The following is a 14,039-nucleotide window of genomic DNA, read 5'->3' as shown; positions in this document are numbered from 1 at the left end:
GAGCCTCCTCGCTCCAACGCTACCTTGAGCTTGGGTGCTGAGCAGAGTAGCCCTTCCAGGCCTCGCAGGGCTGCAGCCCCTCGCCGTCCGCCCGAGCCCCTCCCCCGGCCCGGAGCCCCTCCCCGCGCTTCCCCTTGCCGCGCTCCCCTCCCTTCCCCTCCCTCCCCTTCCCTGCCCGCCCCGCCTCCGCCTCCTGCGCCCACAGCGTCCGCCAGCGCCGAGCCCCCAGGAGCCCGAGCGCGGCCCAGGGGCGCCGGCGGCCCCTCCCCGGCGCGCTGACAGCAGACCCGGCCCCCGCCCCGTGCCCTCGCCGGCGGGACACACCCCCACCCTCCTCTGCGCCGCCAGTTCCCGCCGGCCCCATCGGGCGGCAGAGAGAGCGGGCAGGCGAGCGGAGCGCGGCGGCGCGGGAGGGAAGGGGCGCGCGCGGCAGGCCCACGGGAGCCGCCTGGGGCGCACGGAGCCCTCGTGCCCTCCAGGACAGTCGCATGCCCGGGAGCCGCTGCTGTGGGCGCCGGGAGCCCGGGCGGCGGACGGCGCGTGGGGCAGGGGTGGCGCGTAGCCGCGGGGACCCGGGCAACCGGAGAAGGAGCTGGAACCCGGCCGGGATGAGAAGGTGACGCCGCTGGGGGGCGCCACTCGCTTTGTGGGGAAGATGCTCGCCTACTGCGTGCAAGATGCCACCGTGGTGGACGTGGAGAAGCGGAGGAGCCCCTCCAAGCACTATGTGAGTACTGCTCCCACTAACCCCGGTGTGGGGCTGGCCAGGGCCGGAGGTGGCCCCTGGCCTCTTCTTACTATTAAGTCCCAGAGATTCGTGACCCCAGGGCCCGCCCTCGGCTCCAGAGTCTGTTCGCAGGGCTGCGATCTCTAGGGAAACCTTTTCTGTCCTTCCTCCACTCCCGTGTCCCGGGTTTCTTTTTTTGGCATTGCAATTGGCAAGTGGCTGCCCTTGTCTGTTACAACGGTGAAGTCATGTGTCCGCCCGCCGCTTGGATGGATGGTGGGGGAAGCTTTCGTCAGCCTCTTGCGGAGCAGTTCCTTTGGGAAAGAGCATTTTCGCCGCGCTCCCTAGGGGCGCGGGGCGCTCACGCTCGCTCGCTCGGCCCGGGATGCTTTTAGTTGCTTTGACCGGCGACCCACGCTTCGCTTTCTGCCTTCCACGTTTGCTGCTCTGCCTGCACCGGCTGGGTTCTGGGGACAGAGGAAGCTTTTGGCCCCCTGCCCCCTCCACTCTTCGCTCCGAGCTTTGATTTCCGTCTTAAAACTATTGTATCCCGTGGTGTGAGGAGAACTGTGGCTTTTCCTTTTATCCCTCCTCTGGACGTGACCCTTCGCCGGGGTCATTTCCTCGTAAGTGATGCTCTGTCTCCAGACACGAGTAAGCAAATGTGGTCTGTGGTCTCCGAGGCACGGTTGACTGCCCCGCCGCCCCTCCCCCTTCCTTACCCAAACTTAATGAGAAGAGGCTACGGTTGACCGGCTGGGTTTCAGGGTGTGTGACAGTCCCCTTTCATCTCAGCCGGTCCTGTCTTCCAATCCTTCACACCTTTGGAAGTAAACACTGTCCTTGCTGCCCGAGGATGCCTTGCTGAGCTCTGCTCCTGCACTTGAGATAGAAGAGAGTGCCAGTACAGTACCCAAGTCACAGAAGACAGGGACAGTGGGGCAGCCTCCTCTTTGCAAATCAGGCATTTAAAGGAACATTTAGAACGCCCAGAGCATTCATTTTAACAATTAAAACAGGCTGTTGGTCGCTGCCCTAGATTGCACGTTGGTCTCTGAAGTGCCTTTTATTTCCCCATTGGAAGGAGGCTGGGTTTGTGGTGTAATGCCAACCCCGGGCTACTCTTTCTGCCTGGATCCCAGCAGACCTGAAGACGGGGTTCTCTACAGTTGACTAGTGGGGCTGGACTCAGGTTGGGAAGAAGGTAAGAGTGATCCGACAGGGTGGTGGATCTGTGGGGGACATCCCCTGACACACAGCCATGTCATCTGGTGTTGAAAGCGTCTACTGCCATTACAAAAACCAAACCAAACCAAGAGCTCCTTGAGGGGCCGAGGAGGTGGCTCAGTAGGAGAGCCCTGGACCTGAAAGTGTGAGGCATTTCTACCCCCAGTCCTACGAAAACAAGAAAACATTTGGGGTTTCCTTGGGTCACCTGCTGGTCACCCTGCTCCAGGGTTAAGAATGGCGCCAACCTTCCTGACCTCATTTTTTGGGTGCACTGTGTGCTGTTTGAAAGATTCTCTTTTCCAGCCTTCAGCAGTTGCAGTCTCTGCCCTGAGACCCCAGCAGGTGCTTTTCCAGCTCTGGATTTTACAGGAAACATCACATTTTAGCTCTGAGCAGCTATGCCCGAGATTGCAATGTCCCACACACTGACAACAAAGAAGCAGCTAAGGGGACCAAGACCTGCTATTGGCGGTATAGAGAGGCCGGGCAGGCTACTGTGGGATCTCCTTAAAAGGCTGGCTCACCCACTGGCAAGCTGTGCAGCACTGTGCACATTCTTTAAGACTTCATGGACCTCAGTTTCCCTGTTTTGAAAAGCAATTTAAACTATTTTATGTGTACGAGTGTTTTGCTTGCATGTGTGTGTCTGTGCACCACTTGCCTGAAGTACCTGCAAAGAGCCAGGATCCCTTGGATCTGGAGTTTAGACAGTTGTGAGCTGCCCTGTGGGTGCTGGAAATTGAACCAGGGTCCCCCGGAAGAGCTGCCGGGGCTTGGAACCGCTGAGCCATCTCTCCAGCTCTAATTTCCTCACTTTCAAAGTGAGGATAATAATAGTGTTACTTCCTCGGGCTGTTGGGAGAACTAAATGACATCATCCATGTGCAGTACTTAGCCCAGTTCTGGGTACTAAGCACTCATCAAATAGTAGCTAACTGTTGGTGAGAGTCTGACTAAGAAAGTTCGAAAACTAGCTATTAACGGTCTGACTGAGAGGAAGGGAGACTTGGCGCTTTAAGGCTGATAATAAAGTGTTCTGTGTGGAAAATACAAAAGAAGTCCTGTCTCCTTCCCTTGAAATGATCATTTCCTCCCTTTCTACAGACAGAGTGTTTCCGGGGTCATCTCCACTTCCCTGTAAGAATGGATGATGTGATTCTTGGGGCAGAGAGTGATGTCACCTGCAGATGGGATCACACACACAGTTCTAGAAACAATGAAAGGAGTGTGTTGTATGTCATGGCATTGTGGAGCTGGCTGGGGCAGACAGCTCATCCGGCACAACCCTTTACTTACAGATGAGGGAACGGAGAACCAGGCGGGTTACTTACCGGGTAGCTAGTCACAACCTCAAGCCTGTGGAGTGAACTTTGTTCCCTGAAGGCACCCGGAGTCTGGTTGAAGTTGACGAGGAGGACAGAGACAACACTACACTCTTGGGGCACTGGTGCCTGACACAGGGGTGCCCAATGTTGAAGGAGTCCGGTAGGGCTCCGGGGCGATCACCTCCCTTTTTGACCCTTGTATAGTAGAAACCCCACAGTGGAAGGGCAGATGTTCTGGATAAGGCTCCTCTGGCTGGTAAGTTGGCAGGAGAAATTGCACTCAAGTCACCTATGTCCTCGTAAATTCTACACTGGAGAATCGTGTCTCCTTCCAGCCTCCCTGCACTGAGGGTGAGTGCTGAGCCTGTGCTTTGGTGAATTGCAGAGCAGAGGTTTTATGGGTGCACAGGTTAACCGGACGGAGCTTGATGACCAGGGAGACTTCAGGCCCATGCAGGAGGAGCAGCAGCACTGTCTCCAGGACCCTGGAAACCCATGCAAAGGTTCTTTCAGGACACCTGGCAGAGGGTGTGCGCATTGCCACAAGGAGGGGGGAGCTGCAGAGGTGGGGGGCATCTGGTGCGTTGGATCTGTTTACGAAAGGCAGACAAATAGCCTCATCTTCCATCGTGTGCACGGTGCAGCCAGCCCCTGGCTTCCTTCCTCTCGGCCAGCCCCTGCCTGGGGTGGGGCTGGGAAGGGTGAGCAGCAGCTGCTGCTGCTGAAGTCAGCCTGCCTGTCTGGGAGCTGGGCTCCTGTCCTAGTGCTCATGAGCTGTTCCTCAGGAGACCTTAGGTAAACTGGCTTTGGCTTCAGACTCTGTAAGATGGCCCTGCAGATACCAGTTGCGGGCCACAGCTGCCTGCATGGGAGAGTCTTCTGACAGGGATGTGAGTTCAGAAGGACAGAATTCTTTGCACTCACGGGTGTGTATAGGTGTGTTTAGAGCCATATGGTGGTGGAGAGAAGCTTGTTTACCCAAAGCCAAGGAGGCATTATGTCTGTTTAGATTTGGGAGGTGTCCTGCTTTCACAGTGGTTTCCTTTCGTGAGTGTTTATTTCAGACAAATACCAGTCGTGAATGCTCTGATCCTCCACAGGACTCTAGGGAATGGAAGGAACAGCAGTGTCAGCAGTTACCTTCCATGGTGCCCAGCGCTAACAGGCATGCTCCCCTGGGAGCATGATGGTTCATCTACTCTACCGTGTGTGTGTGCGTGTGTGTGTGTGTGTGTGTGTGTGTGTGTGCGCGCGCGCGCGGGCGGCTTTGATCCTTATTACAGATGGATTGGCCAAAGCTCGGTGAAATTAGCTAGTTGCTTGGAACCCCCACTGAGCTTCAGTCAGATCTAGGTAAACACAGGTTAGTTTACCTCCCAAGGAGAAGCCCCAAGACGGGGTGCCTGCCGTTAGTGAGTCCAGGCTCAGGCCTGTATGACAGAGTGGTGCAGGGTAGCATTAGAGGGCCTCCCTTCTGGGGAGGGTGTTCATCCTGTGCCGTGAAACTGGGTTTGACTGGTCGTGGAGGGAGAGGTCCCTGGGAGAAGAGTATCTGTCTCCAGTGCCTCCTGGGAAGATGAATGAAGGGTGAGCCTATGAAAATAGCACATTCTCCCCGCATTTATATCATCGTAGGTTTTGGGTTTGGTCCCGGAGCTGTGTTTTTAGGAATTGGCACCAAACTCATTCATGTCTCAGCTCTTCGTTTTTATTCTCTAAGCCCTGAGATTATGGCTCCAGCCCCACAGGAGTGAGAAGTGCAAGAGCCTTTCTTAGGGTTTGCATTATGGAAGAAGTGATATTGGACATAGGGGGTTCAAATACTGCCTCCGGCACTTCCTAACTGTCCAGCCAGTGACTCTGGGCTCAGTGTCCTCACCTGTAACCTCACAGTACTTTGAGGACGTTTCTCATCACCAAAGCACTGAAGTGCATCTAGGACCCATGGGTGAAGCTGAGAGAAAAGAAGGCTGGGCCGAAAGGAAGGCCCAGCTGTTCAGAGTCTATTGGGCTGTTTGCCCCATGGAAAGCTGGGTGGAAAGCACCCAGCATACAGGACACCAGTAAACAGGGAGCAGCTGTTCAGACCTGGAGGGGATCCTGGCTGAGCACTGGGCCCTACTGATAGATTCCTGATATGCGGAGAAGAGAAAGCATGTGGGCTGGGAGAAAAGAGAGGTTGCTCCAGGTAGGGACAGGACAAGGAGGATCCTAGCCAGATCAGCACCAGAGGTCAGCACTGCCTGCTCCCCATCTTCCTGATTCTGGGAGTGTGAGTCTCTTACACACACACACACACACACACGTGTGCAAATGGGAACCATTTCTTCTCTGTAGAGGGAAGTGACCTAGGGGTGATTCACGGGGCTGATGAGGCTCCCCGTTGACGGAACAACCAACCACATCCTTCAAGACCGTTGGGACAGGGAGCAGAGCCAGCCATTTCTCATGGCTTCGCACGGAGTGGAGTGTGAGGGGGGCAAACCGGGGTTGGAGTCACTGTGTGTGGTGGCAGGCAGAGGGGAAGGGAAGGGAAGGGAAGGGAAAAATAAACCTATTTGATGTCAAGTGAGACTGGGTCCAGCTTCAGAAATATGAGCACCAGCTATTGCTTTTTCCAGAGAGCTATTCTGGGGCCAGCTGAGTTAATGGGAAGTGGGGGCTGTGAATTAGCCGAGTGCTGGGGGAACTTCTGACTTAGGGCTTGCATAGCCATCCCTGGAAATTGCCTTCTAATTTCCTCAGCCTGAGTCACTGACCAGTTTCTTGGCCAGAAAAGTCTAACGGGCAACTCTGTTCTCTTTTGCCTCCTAATTAAAGAAAATAAAACAAATAATAGAGTTATACATACGGTAGTCACACTTACTCATCTTGACTGCTGAGAATCCAGGAAAGGGATTATGGGTTGGGGCAGAAACCTCGGGGACAGGAAGGACAAGGGGTGTGTGTGGGAAACGAGGTGGGGACTCTGGCTTTGGAAGTAGGTTCTGAGTGAGGGCCAATGATGTTCTCTGCCCTGACAATTGCCAAAAATAATGGAAGCTTCCAACAGGGTGGTCAGTGTTTGGACAGGCTGATTCCCCAGAGGGCAAGTTACCTTCTGCCTGGTAGGGCTGCTGTTCTCTGTAGGGACGTGAGCTGTAGGCAGGCAGGTGCATGGAGAGAGTCAGGGGCTTGGACTAGTCAGGGGCAGGCCACTGAGAGGCCTCAGATGACCTCAGGCAAGTCTCCATAGTAGCATCAGGGACTAAGCCCTGCTGTGTACACAGGGCTGACCAGAGTCCAGCCAGGACCTTGCAGAGCACAGAAGTCAGGGTAGGAACTGACCTGAAGACCTGTTAGGGCCAGGCCTGGTGCGGTGCCATGACTTACAACACCAGTGTGTGTGTGTGTGTGTGTGGGGGGGGGTGAGGGTGGCTTTGTTCCTGTTTTATAGATGTGGAAATGGAAGTTACATGCTCTTGGGATTCTCACTCAGGGTAATTGTGTGGCAGGGCTGTGAGTCTTACCTTGGCCCCTAACAAGCTGGTCAGCTGCCACTTGATTCTCCATCAGAGCTGAGTCAGGGAGATGACAAGCAAATCCAGGCAGAATGTTCTGAAGGAGAAGAGCACTCAAGGGCTGAGACTCACAGCCACACCATATGGAATAGGTTACTAGTGTTTGTACCTCAGTTTCCACATCTGCAAATAATGAAAATGTGTAAGTGGAAATAGGACCTAGTTCCATGGTTCTAGTGAAAATTAAATGAGTTTGTCCTTATAAAGGCCCCAGAACAGTGCCTGCATATCTGAAATACAAGATTAGTATCCGCCAAACTAATTCAGTCCCGAGTTGCTCGGAGCAGGAAGAACTCTCCATGAACTGGAGTTTCCAAGGGAGGCAGGTGGATGGAGGAGGCAGCCTTCATGGTGGGACTTGGGAACGGTGAGGATGGGCTGGGATAGACAGGAACCAAGATGGAACTGCAGGAAGACACTGTCCAGGGGAGGGGACAGCTATACCTCGCTGGTGGAACCTGCAGGGGAGTTTGCACAGAGCTTGAGATGAACGTGGCCGAGAAGGAGAAAGAGCAGATGATGACGGCCAGGGCCACGGTCCTCAGATGGCAGCCACGGGGATTCAGAGCTCCACAGGCAGCCACCTCAGAACCTTGCTCTTCTCCCAAGGGATGGGAGTGAGCAGATGGTCACTGGGGTGAGGGGCTCAGAACTGGCTGCAGAGGGGAGGGGAGAGCGTGAGGAAAGTGTAAGCACCAAGACCTGAATTCACCCCCAGAACCAACATGTTAAAAAAAAAAAAAAGAACAAAAAGAAAGAGTTAAATTTCAGCCAAGTGCTTCGGGGGTCGGGGAGTGGGGGGGAGGTAGAGACACAGGGTCTTCGGGGTTTGCTCCTCAACTAGTCTAGCCAACTTGGCAGTTTTTTTTTTTTTTTTTTTTTTTTTTTTGGTTTTTCAAGGCAGGGTTTCTCTGTGTAGCTTTGTGCCTTTCCTGGATCTCGCTCTATAGACCAGGCTGGCCTCAAACTCACAAAGATCCGCCTGCCTCTGCCTCCCAAGTGCTGGGATTAAAGGCGTGCGCCACCACCGCCCGGCAACTTGGCAGTTTTTTGAAGACAGTAATAGACTGGGCCTTAAAGGAGTGGGCTCAGCAGGTCAAGATGCCTATTGCCAATTCTGACAGCCTAATTTTAATTCCTGGGACCCACATGGTGGAAGGAAAAACTGATTTCCTGCAAGTTGTCTCTTGACTTATTGTACCTGTGCACATGTGCATATGTGCATGTACACACACAGAGAGAGAGAGAGAGAGAGAGAGAGAGAGAGATGTGTATACACACAAACACACAGAAAGAGATGTGTACACACACAAACACAGAAAAATGTGTACACACACAGATGTGTACACACACAAACAGAGAGATGTGTACACACACAGAGATGTGTACACACACAAACACAGATGTGTACACACACAGAAAGACAGATATGTACACACACAGAGAAAGAGAGGTGTACACACACACAAACACACAGAGAGATGTGTACACACACATACACGATAAAATGTAGTTTTTTAAAAAGTGGATGGTGTCTAAGAAACAACACTGGAGGTTGACCTCTGACCTCCGCATTCACATGCATGAACATGCATGTACAAGCTCTCACAGAGAGTGAGGGAGAGAGGGAAAGAACGCCAGCTGGCTGTGGGATTGCTCTTGCTGCCGTGGTCAGCACGGAAGCCTTTTTCTAGGGCCACTCTGGAGGTTTTGAGTTAGCTGGACTCCAGCCTCTCTTGTTTATAGCCTTTACTCCTAGTGATCAGACTGTCGCATAAAAGTTTATTGCACCCATGCTCTTGGGGAGCAGGGGTTGGGCATCCAGGATTGGGGCTGTGGCTGCCCGGGTCTCAACAGTGGGGGTGGCGGGGCAGAGGCAGCAGCATTTCAGGGTAATAATTTCCACCCACACTGTCCGGTGGCAAGGAAAAGACAGGGCCTGCCTTAGAGTGTCTGGGCCGAATTCTGAATAACTCGGTGGAGCCCAGATAGATTGTCTCTGAAGTCCCAGTGTCGGGCTGGACCATCCACCCTTCAGAACTCACGGTTGTCTATACAGCGTCTCATACTACCTCTTCCGTGATTTCATCCCTACCATAAACCGATGTATTCCAGGAGCCTGATGCGGGGGATTGTCCTAACAGAAATAACAGACAGTGATCAGAAAGAATTCCTTTTCTTTTTAAAAAAAAGTTTGAAATTGCTTCTTTGACAGTTTCTTACATGTAGACAGTGTATTGTGATCAATCCCCTTCCCTCTTCCATCCTCCCCTACTCCCTGCCAGTGTGTGTGTGTGTGTGTGTGTGTGTGTGTGTGTGTGTGTGTGTGTGTGTCCACACCTCATGGCCTCCTTTGTTTCTTCCATAACTCATTGAGTCTAATTAGTATTACTAATTCATGGATGATGGCCCCCCATTGGAGCTTGGGCAACCTACCAAGGGCCACACCTAAGAAAATTGACTCTCACTTCTCCAGCAGGTATCAGCAGCCAATAGCATCTCAGCTGGGGATGGGATCTCCTGAGCGCCCCGCCACCCCCATCCATGTTGGAATGCTGACTGGTTTATCTTGCTCAGGTCACCCCATCTGCTATGAGTGCCGTGACCCTACACATCAGAAGAGAGCATTGCACGTCACTCCTCCTTATCTCTTAGTAACAGTCTTTCTGCCTGTCTTCCTTGTTCCCTGAGCCTCGGTGCCGATGGTGGTGTGTGTCATACTTGTGTGTGCTGGGGGGTAGTCTCCAAACAGTCTCACGGGTGTAAAGCTGCTGCCAGCATCCACACTGTACAGCTGAGAGAGGATGTATCGGCTCAGAGAGCCCACAGGAATCCCTAGACACCTCGGAGAACATAAACTGTCCCAGCTGGAGCCCTGAACTAGGTCTCAGGGCTCCAAAACCTACCTGTCCTCACAGAGACTGTGTAGTATCCAGATGACATGTTTCACCCCCAGAAAGAGTGGATGACCCCAAGGACATTCACTCCCAGGCCTGGCTGCTTGCCTTCTTACACTGTGAGACTTTGCATGCGTCGCCTGCCCCTTTCAAAAGTCCACTTGCCTATCTAGAAATGGCTGCTGACTTTGGGGGCCCGTCTTACAGAGGGAAGGGGCAGGTATGAGAGATGAGCTCCTCAGAATGTGTGAGGGGCACCCTGACTTCCCAAGCTGTATCTTCATAATTTGGCACAGCCAGTATCATGACAAAAAGACCTCTTCCAGATGCCTGGGGACTTTCTCAGCCAGGCTCACCTGAGAAGGTTCATGCCAGAGCCGTCCGGGGAACAGTTGGGCCCTCAGTGAGGAGGTCTTCTAGAACACAGCCTGTGGGGCTGCTTGCCTCTTTCCATGCCTCGGGCTGTCACCTGAGGGAGGCAGTGACACCCAGGTGGCTGAGTTAGCAAAGAGGAAACAGCTGTGCTCCCTGGCCCTCCACTGGGCTTTCTGTGGCCTCTGGCTGTCACTTCCCTTTGTCCAGTAAGGAAACCACCCTCCCGGAGCCTGGGCGGAGGTACGCACGCACGGGATGAGGCCGAGGCCTTTCCTTTGTGTGCTCGGCGGGCGGCGGTGTGCACGAAGCGAGTGAGGGCATCTGATCCATCGCCGGGATCCCTAAAACATGGGTGACCTTCAGACCTGGCGGAAATGGACCTCTCTTATCAGATCTGACCACAGCTCCAGGGCGGAAGGGGTGGTGATGGTGAACTTGCATCCTAGGTGGGGTGAGGAACTGAGGGGCTGGGGGCTGGTTTGAACCTTTGTCCTTTCTTGGGCAGTGCCTAGTAGAGGACCCTCATTCTCCAGTAATCTCCTTAGCCGAAGGAGATTTTGACCCGTGCTACATCACCGCCATTGACTGCGCAGTTACCCTGTCTTTTGTGCCGGCATCTCCAGGCTCCTAACTTGTAGTCAGTGGCCTCAGGTCCGCCCTCAGCGTTGCTGTTCTAATGACCTGGAGTCACGCTGTCAGTAAAGCACATTTTCAGGAGTGTCCGTCCCTTTCCCTAGCGCCTGGTCCCACACCATCACTGTACTTCACACACTTGGGCCCTCTCCAGGGCTGCCCCAGGGGCCATGGGGACTTAGGCTGCTCCACATGCCATCCTTCTGTGCCCATTGTCGGGAACCCTGCCTCCCACTTTTGCCTACCTAGGAGTTCTGTGTGAAGAGGGTTGTCCCTGTCCTTTGAAGTTGCTCCTTTGTAAACTTTCAGGGTAGGCCCGATTCTGATCCAGCTTTACTCTGTTTCCTGATGGCTGAAACCCAAAAAGCTATTTTAAGGGACTTGCCTGTGTGGGAGAATTTCTCCGTGTGACAGCAGAGAAGGAGGCCTAGCTGCCTGGCACAGGCTGGCTCTGAGGCTCCCAGAGGGAAGCTCTCTCCTGAATTCCACCTCCCAGGCAGGGGCCCCGATGTGCCTTCAGCACCGAGACTGGCTCTTGGAGGGGACACCAGCTCTTACCGAGGAGGCTGGGGCATGCCGAGGTGGCTGCCCAGAGGTTTCTGCTAGTTTAACCTCAGTGTGTTGGCCCTCTGATCCTTCTCCCGCGTAGTTAGAGTCTACTGCAGAACAGTGTCTGAGCTTTGCTTTCAAGCCGGGATTCATTATTTATGTTAGTCATCTCACTGGCAACTGAGCAAAACAGCTTCATTTCCCTCTGTGGTTTCTGAGGGTGGTCGCTCCCAGGCCTGGGAAGTGGGTGCACTGAGTCAAGAGAACACGTACAGGGGGGCCCCTACCACGTGCAGCCGCTGGGCTAGGGTTCTCTTGCCCAGGAGCCCCTGGCCATTGTTGAGACATTTGGCAGCTTGCTTCTGTCCCTGGTAGTTAAGTGGTGGCAGTCAGGTTTAAATCCAAATCTCTGCAGTAATGGAAAAGGGACTTTTCTGCTGTGCCACAGCAGTTGGTGGAGAGTCCTGGACAATGGGCGGCTATGGGAGAGTGTGTCATCCCCCTCCCACACCTCCCCAACCCCCCCACTAGGCTGGAAGCATCCACAGCAGGGAAAACCAGCAGAATGTGCCCTTTCTCATCTCCCTCTGCACTCTGTCCTGGCCCTTGTGGCTGTTCCTTGGGGTATTCCCAGGGGCATCTCCCTCCTGTGTGGCCCTGGTGGGTACAGAGCAGAGTGGTGTCCTGGTCTCCTAAAGAGTGGAGTGACGAGAAAAGCGATGTCCTGCAGTGGCTGTCCATGGCTTTGAAGATGCCCCTTCTGAGAGCTTCCTAGGAAGCCAGAGCCCAAGGGACGGATCCCATGGGTCCCAGACAGAATTCCCAGGGTCATGGATGGCACTGTAGCTCACCTACCCTTCTGACCTCCTCTGAGCCCCTCCATAACACAGGGTGGCTGCAGCTGGTCGTTGAGAGAAGCTTCAAAACAGTTCCGATTTCTATTTACTGTCCAGAGCCGCTTTTGGGTCCCCGCGGCCAGGGGCTCTCTGTCCTCTCTTTTGAGATGACAACTATCATGGAGTTGTGGTTGGGACCAGGGCACGGCTTAAGACCCTGACATTGACTCTGATGCTTGCTCAGGTAAATCTAGGCTGTGGGAACTAGAGTAACCTCCAGAGACCTGGGAGCAGCAGGGGAGGGAGAGGACAAGAGAATGTAGGTAGGGCGTCGGTGACCTCTGCCACGTGGGCGCAGGCTTGGCCTTGGAAACAGTGATGAGCTGTGGGCCTGGACTATCGCTTGGTTACCTTTCTTTAACTCCATGGGTCTCTGTTTCTGCCAAAGATGATAAAATATCATAATGCCTACCTCATGTTTGTGGCTCTCTGTCAGGAGTTCTCACCCTTCCTAACGCTGTGACCCTTACTCCAGTTCCTCATGATGTGGTGACTCCCAACCATAAAACTATTTTAATTGCTACTTCATAACTATAATTTTGCTACTGTTATGAATTATAATGTAACTATATGCTATGCAGGATATCTGATATGTGGCCAGTGTGAAAGGTCATTTGTCTCCCCTGGGGTAGCGGCCCACAGGTTGAGAACCACCGTTCTGTGTGGTGATCAGATGTTCAATAAGTTGTTGTTATCTCCATCATTATCATCCCTCATGATTTTGTTTAGTTTTTGTTACTTCTGGAAGCGTCCCTGACCTCACATCTTTAAATATTTCCTATGAGGTTTTAGTTTTGTTTTTTTTTGAATGACCTTAGGTTGTTTAGCTTTCAGCCAGCAGCTACCTGCCTCACAGCCTCTCGTTCTCTCTTCAGTATTTGGATATTTGCTCTGCTCCAGGCCCTGTGAGCAGCACAGCAGGGTGGGGAAGAAGCCTTGCCCAGTGCACTTGACCTTCTGGTGGGAGAAGGGAAACCATATGCAAACCAAATAGATACAAATAAATTATATGTTAGATGGGAATAAATACTGCAGAGAAAACTGGAGAGAGTGAGGCATGCAGGTAAGTCTGGATGGGAGGAAGGAGGCTTGCTGTGCTTTTGGGGGGGGGGATGGCCCTATGAGGCAGGGGGTGACATTTGAGAGAGGCAGGGATGGCCTTATGTGGGGGTGATTTTTTTTTTTAATAGGACTTGAAAGTTGAGGCATTGAGTATAGTGGATATGTTTTACCTAGTAAACTAATTAAACTATCAGCCTTAGATAATTTGCACTGATATGGATTCTTGTATATTGATACAAATGTAAACTATTTTTATATTCCTATTTAAGATAATTTGTATATTGATACAAATTTAAAATTATAATTGTCATATTGTACACATGTTCCTACTCCTATTTGAAATATTTTCTATATTGATACAAATATAAAATTATGTTTGTCATACTGTCTGTATGTTCTACCTCTGTTTAGGATATTTTGTATATGGTCATAATTTAAAGGTCATTGTCCCTATACTGTACATCTGCCACAGATTATTTACCTTGTTAATGGGAAGCCTTAGTCCTTAGGTTATTTAGGTAAATAATAGTCATATCTATAGTTATGTTAGTTAGTTTTTCCAGATTTACAGAAACACATGTCAGATGCATAGAATCTTCAAACACTTCATAGACCTAGAGAATATGGCATTTTAATGTTTTGATAACCTAGAATTCTGTTGATGTGAGACACAATTGCTCCGGGCAGCACCAATCTACTCCCGAGAGAATGGTAGGCTTCTAAGACACTCCATTTGGAACTTTGTTGTCTTCTTGGCACAAAATGGCCTGCTGGGCAAAGAACTG

General features: G+C 52.4%; 1 protein-coding gene across 3 annotated transcripts in view; it reads left to right on the top strand.

Moving 5' to 3' along the window:
- The first annotated feature begins 226 nt into the window (after positions 1-226).
- The window catches only part of Sh3pxd2a (SH3 and PX domains 2A), a 211,997-nt gene continuing 198,184 nt past the window's right edge, over positions 227-14,039 (top strand). Inside the window, exon 1 of one of the 3 annotated variants that reach the window (XM_016001836.3) lies at positions 227-727. In XM_016001836.3, the coding sequence (XP_015857322.1) occupies positions 656-727 (72 nt within the window). In that variant the 5' untranslated portion in view covers positions 227-655. The remainder of the gene's footprint in view (positions 728-14,039) is intronic. The other 2 variants (XM_006983313.4, XM_006983314.4) reach the window with 2 other exon arrangements.

This window comes from Peromyscus maniculatus, chromosome 1 (assembly GCF_049852395.1).
Source record: "Peromyscus maniculatus bairdii isolate BWxNUB_F1_BW_parent chromosome 1, HU_Pman_BW_mat_3.1, whole genome shotgun sequence".
Classification (NCBI taxonomy): Eukaryota; Metazoa; Chordata; class Mammalia; order Rodentia; family Cricetidae; genus Peromyscus; species Peromyscus maniculatus.
The sequence above is the reverse complement of the archived record's forward strand: the minus strand, read 5'-3'. Positions and strand labels throughout refer to the sequence as shown.